We start from the raw sequence: 17531 nt of genomic DNA, 5'->3' as shown, positions 1-17531 counted from the left end.
CTCGTACCGAGAAAGATAAAGCCTACAGTAAAAATAAGTACCGGTAATTTCCATTTACTTATAAAGCGGATTTCACAGACAGGATCACAAAGTGATTTACAGTGTGTATAGAAAATGAAAGCATAGTTAAAAAAAATAATCTAAGAATATTATAATAAAAAAAAATTTTTAAGTGAAATTTCCTCCCGTTCCTCGTGCCCCACCTGTCATGTCTCTATTCCCCACCAGTACACTTTGAGAAACGCTGCGCTAACCAAAGGTGGCGTGCTTTGGGCGTTAAAGTCTAAGTAAGCGCGGACATTGGGGTCGGGGTCAGCATCAGAGAGGCCGAGGGGTCCGCGACAAGGCGGGGGAGGTCAAGCATCCCCTCTTTGGGGTCAGCGCTGGAATGTGTGAAGTGTCACAGGCCCAAACGGGCACCCTCTTAGTGTCAGGAAGTGTGCCACATGAAAGCGGCGTCACGCCGAGTGTTTGTTTGAAGTGGATTCCCGCCCGCCGTGCAACACAGGCCACGCTGCAAGTGTGCGCCACATGCACGTGATTGCCCATCACACCTTGTCCACTGGGAGAGCCACCCACTCGCCAGGCGCCGCTTACCTGCTCGTTAGCGTCGACGTGTAATTGAGTCATTTGGGTAATAAACTGCTGTGGGGGTTTTCCCACATGCTGGCAGGAAATGAGGGAAATTTGAATGCTTTATTTTCCAACGTGGGAAATGAAAAGTGCTAGGAGTTGTAGCATGTAGCAACAGCTACTGGGTGTTTGTCCCCATACTGATATTTTGGTGTCAGTACCAAAATGGATTTTGATACTTTTCAGTACTTTTCTAAATAAATGGGACCACAAAATTTTTTTATTATTGTCTTTATTTGAACAAAAAGTCTTAGAGTACATGAAACATATGTTTATTATTGTAATTCAGTCCTTAAATAAAATAGTGAACATACTAAACATCTTGTCTTTTAGTAGTAAGTAAACAAACAAAGACTCCTAATTAGTCTGCTGACGTATGCAGTAATAATAATAATAATAATAGATTATATTTGTAAAAAGCACTTTCCATTGAGCAAACAACCTCAAAGTGCTACAGTGTATTAAAAAATAAATAAATAAAAAGATAATACAAATAAAAACTACAACTAGTAACATATTGTGTCATTTAGCAAACAACCTCAAAGTGCTACAGTGTATTAAAAAAAATTAAATAAAAAGATAATAAAAACTAAAACTAGTAACATTGTGTCATTTAAAAGAAAATATCTGCTTATTTTTTTTTATCGGTACCAAGATGTATTTCGATACTTTTCGTAATAAAAAAAATGTCATTATTGTCTTTATTGTAACAACAAATGTTAGTGTACATGAAACATATGTTTATTATTGTCATTTAGTCCTTAAATAAAATAGACAACTTGTCTTTTAGTAGTAAGTAAACAAACAAAGACTCCTAATTAGTCTATGCAGTAACATATTGTGTCATTTATACACCTATTATTTTCTACACATTATGAGGGACAAACTGTAAAAATTATTAATCGACTTGTTCATTTACTGTTAATACGTGCTTATTTTCTGTTTGAACATGTTCTATCTACACTTCTGTTCAAATGTAATAATCACTTATTCTTCTCTTCTTTGATACTTGACATTAGTTTTGGATGATACCACACATTTAGGTATGGATCCGATACCAAGTAGTTACAGGATCATACATTGCTCATATTCAAAGTCCTCATGTGTCCAGGAACGTATTTACTGACTTTATAAACATAATATACTTTTTTTTTTTTAAAGGAAAAAAAGATTTTGTGACAATAAAAAATATCGATGTAATCATAGTAGTATCGTACTTGGTATCATTACAGTGGATGTCAGGTGTAGATCCACCCATGGCGTTTGTTTACATTGTGACACCGGTGAGGTGAAGCATGTTTAGCTATTCCTCGTCCTCCAGTGATAATAATACTTGTAAGAAACGTATTTTATCTGTCGCCATGGAGGCGAGGATTAGTGATTTAGAAGTAGCTAAATCACTGCCGACTGCGGATGCATTTCATTCCTCGATAGCGGTGGTTCTCAAAACGTAGCACCTCAGAGAACACTTGGATTGAAATATGGTAGCCTATTAGGCCTATGTATTCATTAAAAACAAGGGAGAGGTTTTATTTAACAGGTATATTTTAATATTTTTTGTCCACTGTGACATTACACACAGTTTGAACAGTAACACTGTGTTTGAATGTTTAATTACGTGATTCCTGGGCGTACCACTAGGTGGAGTCCATGTACCACAGTTTGAGAATCACGGCTCTAGATCAACTTAAGCTCTGTCCATTTATAAGTTACTATTATTTTGTTTGTTTTATGCCCTTTTTGTCAAAGAAACCACCGTTTTTTATGGCAAAAACACAAAATATGCAATATTTACATTTGATATAAAGTAATTGCAGTCTTAACTACATTGATTTTGATTCATCATTATTTTTTGACCAATGAGCAAAGGGCCCCAAGTGCCACCATAACGACCAACACTAAAATACAGTAGCGTAGTAGGCCCAAGTATTCATTAAAAACATAGAAGGGGTTTTATTTATTATTATTAAATGTGTAATATTTTTGGCCACTGTGACATTACACACGATTTGAACAGTAACACTGTGTTTGAATATTTAATTGATTCTTTGGCGTGGTCCATGTACCACTAGTACACTAGTGGTAATTTTAAAGTGTTCATTTTAATCCAAAATAAAACTAATTATTAACACATTTTTAGTGAGAAGAGCAATTGCATTAGAAAAAATGACACGTTTAATTTTATTCTAAAATAATTGTTAATTTTTTTTATTAAATTTAAATGAATTATTGGTTAGAAGAATGATAGCATTAGTAAAAATATGACACTTAATTTTTGTATTTTGATTTTTTTTTTTTTTATGTTTTTTAATTACTTTTTATTTTTTATTTTAAATTATTTCTAATTATATGATTATTTAAATCCACTTTGATTATTTAGTATTTTTCCTATTACCGGTAATTAAAATTCAAAATTGTTTTGAATTTAAAACAATTTGTTTTAATTTTAATATATTAATTTAAATTGAGAAATTTCTGATTTTGATTTTATTTTAAAACGTAAAAATGTATTAATTGATTTTTAGTGAGAAGAGCAACCACATGAATACAAATGACACTTTTTTAATTTGAATTTAATATTAATTTTGTAACATTTTTATTTTAATGTAAATGTATGTTAGTTATTAGTGAATAATTAGTGAAAAGAGCAATTGCTTTAGTAAAAATATGACACTCTTAATTTTAATTTAAAATGATTGTTAATTTTTTTTATTTAAATTTAAATGAATAGTAAGAATGATAGCAATGGTAAAAATATGACAGTTTTATGAATTTAAAACGATTTGTTTTAATTTTAATATATTAATTTAAATTGAGAAATTTCTGATTTTGATTTTATTTTAAAATGTAAAAATGTATTAATTGATTTTTAGTGAGAAGAGCAACCACATGAATACAAATGACACTTTTTTAATTTGAATTTAATATTAATTTTGTAACATTTTTATTTTAATGTAAATGTATGTTAGTTATTAGTGAATAATTAGTGAAAAGAGCAATTGCTTTAGTAAAAATATGACACTCTTAATTTTAATTTAAAATGATTGTTAATTTTTTTTATTTAAATTTAAATGATTAGTAAGAATGATAGCAATGGTAAAAATATGACAGTTTTATGAATTTAAAACGATTTGTTTTAATTTTAATATATTAATTTATATTGAGAAATTTCTGATTTTGATTTTATTTTAAAACGTAAAAATGTATTAATTGATTTTTAGTGAGAAGAGCAACCACATGAATACAAATGACACTTTTTTAATTTGAATTTAATATTAATTTTGTAACATTTTGATTTTAATGTAAATGTATGTTAGTTATTAGTGAATAATTAGTGAAAAGAGCAATTGCTTTAGTAAAAATATGATACTCTTAATTTTAATCTAAAATGATTGTTAATTTTTTTATTTAAATTTAAATGATTAGTAAGAATGATAGCAATGGTAAAAATATGACAGTTTTATGAATTTAAAACGATTTGTTTTAATTTTAATATATTAATTTATATTGAGAAATTTCTGATTTTGATTTTATTTTAAAACGTAAAAATGTATTAATTGATTTTTAGTGAGAAGAGCAACCACATGAATACAAATGACACTTTTTTAATTTGAATTTAATATTAATTTTGTAACATTTTTATTTTAATGTAAATGTATGTTAGTTATTAGTGAATAATTAGTGAAAAGAGCAATTGCTTTAGTAAAAATATGTCACTCTTAATTTTAATTTAAAATGATTGTTAATTTTTTTTATTTAAATTTAGATGATTAGTAAGAATGATAGCAATGGTAAAAATATGACAGTTTTAATTTAAAATGCAAAAATATTTTTGTTACATTTTTTTAATTTGATTTTAAAAAAAAAGTGTTTTAATGAATTATTTAGTATTTTTCTAGTACACTAGTGGTCCATGTACCACAGTCTCTATAGAACTGGTACACTAGTGGTCCAAGTACCACAGTCTCTATAGAACTGGTACACTAGTGGTCCATGTACCACAGTCTCTATAGAACTAGTACACTAGTGGTCCAAGTACCACAGTCTCTATAGAATATTGTGTTTTCAGTCTTGCTGCTGTCCTTGCAGGCATCGCCACACTGCTGGGTTTAGGTCTGGCGGCTCCCAACGCCGCCTTCGCACAGATGGTCACGACCTTCGGCCTGGCGGGCATCGTGGGGTACCACACCGTGTGGGGCGTCTCCTCCGCACTGCACTCGCCGCTCATGTCTGTGACCAACGCCATCTCAGGTGAGTCGTGTGCAGCGTCCACTCAATACTGCTCCCCTCACCTCCCAGGGGGTGATCAAGGGTGATGGGTCAAATGCAGAGGACCAATTTCACCACACCTAGTGTGTGTGTGACAATCATTGCTACTTTAACTTAACTTTAGCTTTACACATACAAACTGTAGCACACAAAAAAGCACATTCGATTAAAAAAAACGTTATTATGGTCTTACCTTTACTTATAAATGAAGTCCATGCGCCGCTCCCTCTGAACAAAAGCATCGATAACTTGTTTATAGAAGTCTTCCTTATCTTTCTTCAGTTTTAAGATGGAGATCTTCCTTTAATGATTACCTCCTGCGTGGATTGAAAGTCCAGTTTATAAAAGTGTTGTGCCCTCACTATATGTGTTGAGGTTATGCAGCTTGGCAGACAGCTAACAACCAATCCAGGACGTTCTAGTAAAGTTCCAAAGCAGATGAATCAATTTAAGCTCTTTTTAGGGCCCGCATGGCCCATTGCATAAGGACTCCCAAAGGGAGTCCTTATGCAATGGGACATAAGGACCTATTGAATTTGTAAGGTTTTATTATTATTATACCGGCCGCCTCTTTGAGCACTAATTTGACCCACTTAACATGCTTCAAAACTCACCATATTTGACCCACACATCAGGACCTGCGAAAATTGTCTTTTAATGAAAAAACCAAACCCCAAAACTCAAAATTGCGCTCTAGCGCCCCCTAGGAAAAAAAAAACCTAGACTGCCTGTAACTCCCACTAGGAAGGTCAGAAAGACATGAAACAAAATTCTCTATGTAGGTCTGACTTAGACCTAGATTTCATAATTGTACATCCTTGGGCAGAAATCAACAGAAAGTTGGCAATTCCCCCTTCAAGACAAAAAAGTACTAAAAACAGTCACTTTTGCCTCTTTGAGCTGTAATTTGACCCCCTTAACATGCTTCAAAACTCACCAAACTGAACACACACATCAGGACTGGCTAAAACTGTGATCTAATGAAAAAAACCTAACCCCAAATCTAAACATTGTGCTCTACCGCAATTTTTTTATAAAACGCAGAAAAAACTGCTCCTCGGAAGAAAAAAATGACAAAACTGCCTGTAACTCCCACTGGGAAAGTCGGAGAGACATGAAACAAAAACCTCTATGTAGGTCTCACTTAGACCTACATTTCATAGATTGACAACCCTCAGCAAAAATCAACAGGAAGTTTGCTATTCCCTCTTCAAAACAAATTCTTTGTAAAAACCGGTCACCTTCCTTCAAAATCTATCTCCTCTGAGCGCGTTTGTCGTTTTGCCTTCAAACTAACACAGGAGAGAGATTGAACCCTTGTGATTAAAACTACAGAAGCGCGTTTTTCTAACTGCTCCGGTTTTGATTTTATGACCCTTCAAAGACCCGCTGCGCTGCTGTTTTTGTAAGATGGCTGCTTAAAAGCAGGAAGCACCAACGTGCCCACACAATGCAGACAAGGTAGGTACACTAGACAAAAGTCTTGGGACACTTCAGACTAAAAGTAGACAAAAGTATTGGGACACTTATGACTATCACTGGACAAAAGTATTGGGACATTTAAGACTAGCACCTGCCAAATACGCGGGCCCGACCAATGCTGCTCCCTGTGGGAGTCCTTATGCAATGGGACATAAGGACCTATTGAATTTGTAAGGTTTTATTATTATTCTTTCTTATTCCGCAGCTTTGCGCGGTACTTTGACCCCCTTAACATGCTTCAAAACTCACCAAATTTGACGCACACATAAATAACCTCGAACAAAACTCTTTGGTAAAAAAACCAAACCACATAACTCAAAATTGCGCTCTAGCGCCCCCTACAAAGTAAACTTTTTCTAACTCCCAGTACGAATGTCGTAGAGACATGAAACAAAAACCTCTATGTAGGTCTTACTTAGACTTAAATGTTATTAATTTATTTCCTCGGCCAAAAATCTACAGGAAGTTTGCTATTCCCCCTTCAACACTAAATTTTAGTAAAATCAGTCACTTTTGCCTTTTTGAGCTTTAATTTGACCCCCTTAACATGCTTCAAAACTCACCAAACTGAACGCACACATCAGGACTGGCAAACATTGCGATCTAAAAAAAAAAACCTAACCCCAAATTTTAAAATTGAGCTCTAGAGCAATTTTTGAATAAAACCGAGAAAAAACTGCTCCTCGGAAGAAAAAAATGACAAAACTGCCTGTAACTCCCACTGGGAAAGTCGGAGAGACATGAAACAAAAACCTCTCCGTAGGTCTCACTTAGACCTACATTTCATAAATTGACAACCCCCAGCAAAAATCTACAGGAAGTTTGCTATTCCCCCTTCAACAAAACATTTTTGTAAAAACCGGTCACCTTCCTTCAAAAACTATCTCCTCTGAGCGCGTTTGTCGTTTCGGCTTCAAACTAACACAGGAGAGAGATTGAACCCTTGTGTATAAAAGTACAGAACAGCGTTTTTCTAACTGCTCCGGTTTTGATTTTATGACCCTTCAAAGAACCGCTGCGCTGCTGTTTTTTTAAGATGGCTGCTTAAAAGCAGGAAGCACCAACGTGCCCACACAATGCAGACAAGGTAGGTACACTAGACAAAAGTATTGGGACACTTCAGACTAAAAGTAGACAAAAGTATTGGGACACTTAGGACTAGCACTGGACAAAAGTATTGGGACATTTAGGACTAGCACCTGCCAAATACGCGGGCCCGACCAATGCTGCTTGCAGCTTTAATTGTTGTTGATCTTGCTTTGTCTTGCACTGGACTTGTATTTATTTTGTTGTAAAAGTGAAATCCACACAATGACAATGTATATAAGCTATATGATTCAATCAACACACTGAAATGTAAACATCATCAGCTCCACACAAATACACAGCACCACCATCAAACTAACACTGCTGAGTGTTGAAACTATTTCTATGGTGGAAATACACCACCGGCACCCATTTGAAGTCCTCAAACATCCATTAAATTAGTGCACAAAAATGTTTTTTCAAAACACATCTTACTATCAAACTTAGCCACTTTCCACCTTCATATTGAGCCACATAAACAAGTTATGTGTATATATATATATACTGTATATAAATATGTAGTCAGTAAATATATAAGTATGTGTATATATATATACCGTGGGGCAAAAAAGTATTTAGTCAGCCACCAATTGTGCAAGTTCTCCCACTTAAAATGATGACAGAGGTCTGTAATTTTCATCATAGGTACACTTCAACTGTGAGAGACAGAATGTGAAAAAAAATCCAGGAATTCACATTGTAGGAATTTTAAAGAATTTATTTGTAAATGATGGTGGAAAATAAGTATTTGGTCAATAACAAAAATTCAACTCAATACTTTGTAATATAACCTTTGTTGGCAATAACAGAGGTCAAACGATTACTATAGGTCTTTACCAGGTTTGCACACACAGTAGCTGGTATTTTGGCCCATTCCTCCATGCAGATCTTCTCGAGAGCAGTGATGTTTTGGGGCTGTCGCCGAGCAACACGGACTTTCAACTCCCTCCACAGATTTTCTATGGGGTTGAGGTCTGGAGACTGGCTAGGCCACTCCAGGACTTTCAAATGCTTCTTACGGAGCCACTCCTTCGTTGCCCGGGCGGTGTGTTTGGGATCATTGTCATGCTGGAAGACCCAGCCACGTTTCATCTTCAAAGCTCTCACTGATGGAAGGAGGTTTTGGCTCAAAATCTCACGATACATGGCCCCATTCATTCTTTCCTTAACACGGATCAGTCGGCCTGTCCCCTTAGCAGAAAAACAGCCCCAAAGCATGATGTTTCCACCCCCATGCTTCACAGTAGGTATGGTGTTCTTGGGATGCAACTCAGTATTCTTCTTCCTCCAAACACGACGAGTTGAGTTTATACCAAAAAGTTCTATTTTGGTTTCATCTGACCACATGACATTTTCCCAATCCTCTGCTGTATCATCCATGTGCTCTCTGGCAAACTTCAGACGGGCCTGGACATGCCGGGGGACACGCCTGGCACTGCAGGATTTGATTCAACTGTGAGAGACAGAATGTGAAAAAAAAATCCAGGAATTCACATTGTAGGAATTTTAAATAATTTATTTGTAAATTATGGTGGAAAATAAGTACCGTATTTTCCGCACCATAAGGCGCCCTGGGTTATAAGCCGCGCCTTCAATGAACGGCATATTTCAAAACTTTGTCCACCTATAAGCCGCCCCGTGTTGTAAGCCGCATCTAACTGCGCTAAAGGAATGTCAAAAAAACAGTCAAATAGGTCAGTCAAACTTTAATAATATATTAAAAACCAGCGTGATGTGGGCGCGCATGGAGTCGTATATCAACATGGACGGAGCTGCGTGAAAAAAGCCACCCGGCCTCTTCGCGTAAACTTAAACTTACCTTAACCACTCGCTCATCTTTTCTTCATCCATCCCTTCGAGTTAGCTTTTATGATGACGCCGGCTGGAAAGGTCTCTTTTGGCAAGGTCTTCCTTTTGAATATCACCATGGGTGGAAGTTTCTGGCCATTAGCATGGCAAGCTAGAACCACGGTGAAGGACGACTTCTCATTCCCTGTGGTGCGAATATTCACCGTACGTGCTCCCGTTGTATCCACAGTGCGGTTCACAGGAATATCAAAAGTCAGTGGAACCTCGTCCATGTTGATAATGTTCTCTGGCCGGATCTTTTTTTCAGCTATCTTGTTTTTACAATATGCACGGAAAGTAGCCAGCTTTTCTTGAAAGTCTTTAGGCAGTTGCTGTCTTTTCATGAACCGGATCCCTGTCGCTTAGTAGGAGCCATTTTGTGGGCTTTACAGATGTAAACACACAAAGGAAATGAAACGTAATATCCGCGCGCTTTTTCTTCTTCTACGCGGGCGGGTGGTTGCTTACAGTAGAAGAAGAAGCGCTTCCTGTTCTATGGGGGCGGGTGCTTACCTTGGCGGTTGCTTGCGTAGAAGAAGAAGCACTTCCTCTTCTACGGGGAAAAAAGATGGCGGCTGTTAACCGTAGTTGCGAGACCGAAACTTTATGAAAATGAATCTTAATATTAATCCATATATAAAGCGCACCGGGTTATAAGGCGCACTGTCAGCTTTTGAGAAAATTTGTGGTTTTTATGTGCGCCTTATAGTGCGGAAAATACGGTATTTGGTCACTTCAAACAAGGAAGATCTCTGGCTCTCACAGACCTGTAACTTCTTCTTTAAGAAGCTCTTCTGTCCTCCACTCGTTACCTGTATTAATGGCACCTGTTTGAACTCATTATCTGTATAAAAGACACCTGTCCACAGCCTCAAACAGTCAGACTCCAAACTCCACTATGGCCAAGACCAAAGAGCTGTCGAAGGACACCAGGAAAAGAATTGTAGACCTGCACCAGACTGTGAAGAGTGAATCTACAATAGGCAAGCAGCCTGGTGTGAAAAAATCAACTGTGGGAGCAATTATCAGAAAATGGAAGACATACAAGACCACTGATAATCTCCCTCGATCTGGGGCTCCACGCAAGATCTCCTCCCGTGGGGTCAAAATGATCATGAGAACGGTGAGCAAAAATCCCAGAACCACACGGGGGGACCTGGTGAATGACCTGCAGAGAGCTGGGACCAAAGTAACAAAGGTTACCATCAGTAACACACTACGCCGACAGGGAATCAAATCCTGCAGTGCCAGACGTGTCCCCCTGCTTAAGCCAGTGCATGTCCAGGCCCGTCTGAAGTTTGCCAGAGAGCACATGGATGATAAAGCAGAGGATTGGGAGAATGTCATGTGGTCAGATGAAAACAAAATAGAACTTTTTGGTATAAACTCAACTCGTCGTGTTTGGAGGAAGAAGAATACTGAGTTGCATCCCAAGAACACCATACCTACTGTGAAGCATGGGGGTGGAAACATCATGCTTTGGGGTTGTTTTTCTGCTAAGGGGACAGGCCGACTGATCCGTGTTAAGGAAAGAATGAATGGGGCCATGTATCGTGAGATTTTGAGCCAAAACCTCCTTCCATCAGTGAGAGCTTTGAAGATGAAACGTGGCTGGGTCTTCCAGCATGACAATGATCCCAAACACACCGCCCGGGCAACGAAGGAGTGGCTCCGTAAGAAGCATTTGAAAGTCCTGGAGTGGCCTAGCCAGTCTCCAGACTTCAACCCCATAGAAAATCTGTGGAGGGAGTTGAAAGTCCGTGTTGCTCGGCGACAGCCCCAAAACATCACTGCTCTCGAGAAGATCTGCATGGAGGAATGGGCCAAAATACCAGCTACTGTGTGTGCAAACCTGGTAAAGACCTATAGTAATCGTTTGACCTCTGTTATTGCCAACAAAGGTTATATTACAAAGTATTGAGTTGAATTTTTGTTATTGACCAAATACTTACTTTCCACCATAATTTACAAATAAATTGTTTAAAATTCCTACAATGTGAATTCCTGGATTTTTTTTTCACATTCTGTCTCTCACAGTTGAAGTGTACCTATGATGAAAATTACAGACCTCTGTCATCATTTTAAGTGGGAGAACTTGCACAATCGGTGGCTGACTAAATACTTTTTTGCCCCACTGTATATACTGTATATAAATATGTAGTCAGTAAATATAAATGTGTATATATACAAAAGACTGACATTTAAGGCCTGGGGTGCTAATAAAAAGGTTGCTGCTGTGTAACAGGTAAGAGGGTTCAGAGGTCGCTGCATGTGTGTGTTCTCACCACTTTGATCACCCCCAAGGAACCACGCTGAGGGTAGGAAGTAACACACCAGTTGTGATCTTCAGGGGTCATGGTGGTCTTTGGCTCATTTAGACATCAGAGCAGGGATGTGGCAGCCAGCGTGGACACTTTTCACTTCTTTATTGGCAAACAGGCCTTTTATGTTGACTCCTTTTTCAGGTTCTGCCCTTTTTATTACTTTTGAAATATATCATTAAAAAAGCACAATAAACAACGCAATTGCCTTCATTCCTTTGCATTGTGGTGCGCCCAAACAACACGTAACCATCAAAATTATTTAGCTGACCGAACTCAATATAGGTTAGACATGGGCTTATTTGGTATAGCCTATAGGTAACGTAGACTAATTCCTTTAACATATCCAACCGTATGTCTACTTACTTTTTTTTTTGTTAGCACTATGCAGGAATAAAATGGCATCTACAGTGCCAGGATTCATGCAAGAGCGCCTGGCCTCTAAAATGCGCCCTGCTGCGCTGAAGGAGCGCTCACTTGCGCCACTTGTTGCTGGGATGTGGTGCCTGATAATATTTGACTGTTTCAAAGAGTGCTGCTCGTTTTTCGTATGTGGGTAACAACATTTAACTATGTATATATATTTCCCAATTGGTTCAACCGCCAACCGCCCGCATCTATTTAAAATCTATTTTTACCCGCCCGACCCGCGGTTTATCCGCGGACTCCGCGGTTGTGTCCGCAAACCGCGCATCTCTAATATATATACATTTATGTACATGTGTATATATATATATGTATATATATATATATATATATATGGTTTTCGTCCTGGTCGTGGAACTGTGGACCAGCTCTATACTCTGGGCAGGGTCCTTGAGGGTGCATGGGAGTTTGCCCAACCAGTCTACATGGGTTTTGTGGACTTGGAGAAGGCATTGGACCGTGTCCCTCGGGAAGTCCTGTGGGGAGTGCTCAGAGAGTACGGGGTATCGGACTGTCTGATTGTAGCAGTCCGCTCCCTGTATGATCAGTGTCAGAGCTTGGTCCGCATTGCCGGCAGTAGGTCGGACACGTTTCCAGTGAGGGTTGGACTCCGCCAAGGCTGCCCTTTGTCACCCATTCTGTTCATAACTTTTATGGACAGAATTTCTAGGCGCAGTCAAGGCGTTGAGGGGATCTGGTTTGGTGGCTGCAGGATTAGGTCTCTGCTTTTTGCAGATGATGTGGTCCTGATGGCTTCATCTGGCCAGGATCTTCAGCTCTCGCTGGATCGGTTCGCAGCCGAGTGTGAAGCGACTGGGATGAGAATCAGCACCTCCAAGTCCGAGTCCATGGTTCTCGCCCGGAAAAGGGTGGAATGCCATCTTCGGGTTGGGGAGGAGACCCTGCCCCAAGTGGAGGAGTTCAAGTACCTCGGAGTCTTGTTCACGAGTGAGGGAAGAGTGGATCGTGAGATCGACAGGCGGATCGGTGCGGCGTCTTCAGTAATGCGGACGCTGTATCGATCCGTTGTGGTGAAGAAGGAGCTGAGCCGGAAGGCAAAGCTCTCAATTTACCGGTCGATCTACGTTCCCATCCTCACCTATGGTCATGAGCTTTGGGTCATGACCGAAAGGACAAGATCACGGGTACAAGCGGCCCAAATGAGTTTCCTCCGCCGGGTGGTGAGTCTCTCCCTTAGAGATAGGGTGAGAAGCTCTGTCATCCGGGAGGAGCTCAAAGTAAAGCCGCTGCTCCTCCACATGGAGAGGAGCCAGATGAGGTGGTTCGGGCATCTGGTCAGGATGCCACCCGAACGCCTCCCTAGGGAGGTGTTTAGGGCACGTCCGACCGGTAGGAGGCCGCGGGGAAGACCCAGGACACGTTGGGAAGACTATGTCTCCCGGCTGGCCTGGGAACGCCTCGGGATCCCCCGGGAGGAGCTGGATGAAGTGGCTGGGGAGAGGGAAGTCTGGGCTTCCCTGCTTAGGCTGCTGCCCCCGCGACCCGACCTCGGATAAGCGGAAGAAGATGGATGGATGGATGGATATATATATATATATATATATATATATATACACACACATATACGTGTATGTATATATATATATATATATATATATATATATATACATATATATATATATATATATGTATGTGTGGGAAAAAAATCACAAGACTATTTCATCTCTACAGGCCTGTTTCATGAGGGGGGGTACCCTCAATCATCAGGAGATTTTAATGGGAGCATTCGCATACCATGGTTTATATAGGGCACAGAGTGGGTGGGTACAGGCTGGCGTAGGGGCGTGGTGATTGGCTCATGTGTTACCTAGGAGGTGTTTCCGTCTATGGCGGCATGCTGTTACAATTTCACTGCGCTTGTTGAGGGATGACAGGTCTGGACGGTAAATAATAAACAGTTTCTCTTTCAAGCATAGGTTGCATCTTTTATTACCACTATTGTAAGGTGTGTTGGATGCAAGAATTTGCCATGTTATTGAATATTCAACATTATTGTCTTTGAGGTCCCAAATGTGTTTGCTGAGTTCTGTGGTATTTCGCAGGTTTTTGTTCCTGAAAGAAGCCTTGTGATTGTTCCATCTGGTTTTGAATTCTCCCTCGGTTAATCCTACATATGTGTCGGATGTGTTAATGTCCTTGCGTGTTACCTTAGATTGGTAGACAACTGATGTTTGTAAGCACCCTCCGTTGAGAGGGCAATCAGGTTTCTTTCGACAGTTACAGCCTTTGTTGGTTTTGGAGTCGCTCTGTCCGGGGGCCGACGGCTCATTTGCAATTGTTTTGTTGTGGTTTGAGATGATTTGTATATATATATATATATATATACACACACATATATATATATATATAATATATATATATATACGTGTATGTATATATATATATATATATATATATATATATATATATACGTATATATATATATATATATATATATGTATATATATATATATATATATATGGATATATATATATATATATATATATACGTGTGTATATATATATATATATATATATATATATATATATATAATATATATATATATATATATACATATATATATATATATATATATATATATATATGTATGTATGTATGTATGTATGTATGTATATATATATATATCTATATCCATCCATCCATTTTCTACCGCTTATTCCCTTTTGGGGTCGCGGGGGGCGCTGGAGCCTATCTCAGCTACAATCGGGCGGAAGGCGGGTTACACCCTGGACAAGTCGCCACCTCATCGCAGGGCCAACACAGATAGACAGACAACATTCACACTCACATTCACACACTAGGGCCAATTTAGTGTTGCCAATCAACCTATCCCCAGGTGCATGTCTTTGGAGGTGGGCGGGGCCTATCCCCAGGTGCATGTCTTTGGAGGTGGGAGGAAGCCGGAGTACCCGGATGGAACCCACGCAGTCACGGGGAGAACATGCAAAATATATATATATATATATATATATATATATATATATATATATATATATATATATATATATATATATGTGTTGGTTGTTACATCTGTAAGTGAAAGTCAAAACTCCACTATGCAAAGCCAAAGCCATTTATCAACAACACCCAGAAACGCTTCTGATGCAAAGTGGAAAAGTGTTCTGTGGTCTGACGAGTCCACATTTCAAATTGTTTTTGGAAACGGTAGCGCAAAGAGGAAAAGGACCATCCGGACTGTTCCAGGTGCAGTTATTGTGCACATTTCCAAGCCAAAAACCCTCTTCAAAAAAATCTATAAATTGGGGAAGTTAAACTAATTTGTCTTGAAGAATTGAAATATGAAAAGTTTGTGTGTGTTCAACATGTTTTGTCGGGTTTTATGACACTAAAACTGCCGTACTGTTGCAGGTCTGACGGCCGTGGGTGGTCTGTCCCTCATGGGGGGAGGCTACACCCCCACGAGCACCGCGGAGACGCTGGCCGTGCTCGCCGCCTTCATCTCATCGGTCAACATCGCTGGTGAGTGGACCGCTCAACTTATTCTCACTTCAGTCTAGAAGTCATCCTCCACCACTGTTTTCATCTTGTATTAGTGTGGCCTAAGGTCTTAAATTAGTACTTTCCTCCCCTATCGGGACCTGCTTACGTGTATTGCAAAAGTCTCGAAAATGTCAAATCAGGTCTTGAGAAGATGTTTATAAAAGAATCTTGCCTGCCTTCATACGTCCACCAAACCAACCCTTTGAAATTTACACCATGCTAACATTAGCATGCTCATGTTAGCATGGTAACATTAGTATGCTAACAGTTAGCATGTGTCAATTACTTAAGTATATGACTGAGGTGTTCAGCCTAAAAAGTTAGCATGCCAGAATGCTAATGTTAGCATGTGTCAAGTACCACGTTATGAGTTTGAGGTGTTTAACTGCAAATTTGATTAAAAATTTAGCGCATTAGTATTTGCATGCTAAAATTAGCATAAGGTCTTCGGCCGATCAAATTGGCCAAAAAGGTAGCATGTGTCCAAATACCAAGTTACGAGTCTGGGGCGTTCAACTACAAAATTGGCTAAAAAGTTAACGCGCTAATGTTAGCATGCTAAAGTTAGCATGGTAATAGTTAGCAGGTGTCAGGTACCAAGTTATGAGCCTGAGGCACTCGTCTAGCACTTTGAGTAAATCTCTATGATAATCTGTGGACGTCATTAACGGTGAAAATTCCCAGAAGTAAGAAAGAAGGCAACATTGTTTTATAAACATCTCTGCAAAGCTCATGCCGATCCCAAATACACACAAACGGGTACCAATAGGTCCGGAAAAGTGTGTTTTCCATAATAGGGCCCCTTCAAAGTGCCCTGAGTGTTGGCTCTAAAGCTCAACGCCACAAGAACCGGTGACTCACGTCTGGTCTCTGGCTGGCAGGCGGCTTCCTGGTGACGAAGAAGATGTTGGACATGTTCAGGCGTCCCACCGACCCCCCCGAGTACAACTACCTTTATCTGCTTCCGGGGGGCGTTTTCGTGGGCGGATACGCCGCGGCGCTGCATTCTGGATACAACATCGAGCAGGTGGGCAAGCGCGATCCGCTAAAAGTCGGGTAATCGTCCTCGCTTCTGCGGTTTTTGTTTGTCCAGATGTTGCTTGTGTAAAACCACTCCTTGGTCTCCCAGATGATGTACCTGGGCTCTGGATTGTGCTGTGTGGGCGCCCTGGCCGGTCTGTCCAACCAGAAAACCGCCCGCCTGGGCAACGCCTTGGGCATCATGGGAGTGACGGGGGGCATCGTCGCCGCTCTCGGGGCGCTCAAGCCCAGTCCCGAGCTCCTGGCGCAGATGAGCCTTGCCATGGCGGTCGGCGGCACCGCCGGTGAGTCGGAATCGCTGCTAACTTTGTCAGGAAGTGCAAGTTGAATCATTGAATTGGAATGCTAATTGTTCCAGACTAAACATGTGTAATCACTTCCTGTTCCTCCGCAGGTCTGACCATCGCTAAGAGGATCCAGATCTCAGACCTGCCCCAGCTGGTGGCCGCCTTCCACAGTCTAGTGGGTCTGGCGGCGGTGCTGACCTGCGTGGCCGAGTACATGGTGGAGTACCCCCACTTTGCCACCGACCCCGCCGCCAACCTCACCAAGATCGTGGCCTACCTGGGCACCTACATCGGCGGCATCACCTTCAGCGGCTCCCTGGTGGCGTACGGCAAGCTGCAAGGTTGGGGAAGTCAACGCACTCGGAGCTAGAACGTTCTTAGGTGGAACCCGACCTTTAAAGGGGAACATTATCACAATTTCAGAAGGGTTAAAACATACCTGCCAACTACTCCGGTTTTCCCGTAATTAGTACGGTTTTCATCAACCTATTCCGGGTTACGGTTGCAGTGATAAAAAATACGGTTTTTCATTCATTAAAAAAAAAATTTTTTTATAAAGTTTTATTCACGAAATCGCGTAACAACAATGACAATCGACACTGCTTCCCGTAGCTT

The 17531-nt window shown here is 39.9% G+C and overlaps 1 protein-coding gene across 1 annotated transcript in view; it reads left to right on the top strand.

The window, feature by feature from the left end:
• nnt (nicotinamide nucleotide transhydrogenase) overlaps positions 1 to 17531 on the top strand; it is a 109731-nt gene that overhangs the window by 52774 nt on the left and 39426 nt on the right. Inside the window, exons 11-15 of the mRNA XM_061966369.1 lie at positions 4723 to 4884; positions 15457 to 15567; positions 16470 to 16615; positions 16718 to 16913; positions 17024 to 17257. Of these exons, the coding sequence (XP_061822353.1) occupies positions 4723 to 4884; positions 15457 to 15567; positions 16470 to 16615; positions 16718 to 16913; positions 17024 to 17257 (849 nt within the window). The remainder of the gene's footprint in view (positions 1 to 4722; positions 4885 to 15456; positions 15568 to 16469; positions 16616 to 16717; positions 16914 to 17023; positions 17258 to 17531) is intronic.

Source organism: Nerophis lumbriciformis, linkage group LG11 (genome assembly GCF_033978685.3).
Source record: "Nerophis lumbriciformis linkage group LG11, RoL_Nlum_v2.1, whole genome shotgun sequence".
Classification (NCBI taxonomy): Eukaryota; Metazoa; Chordata; class Actinopteri; order Syngnathiformes; family Syngnathidae; genus Nerophis; species Nerophis lumbriciformis.
The sequence above is the reverse complement of the archived record's forward strand: the minus strand, read 5'-3'. Positions and strand labels throughout refer to the sequence as shown.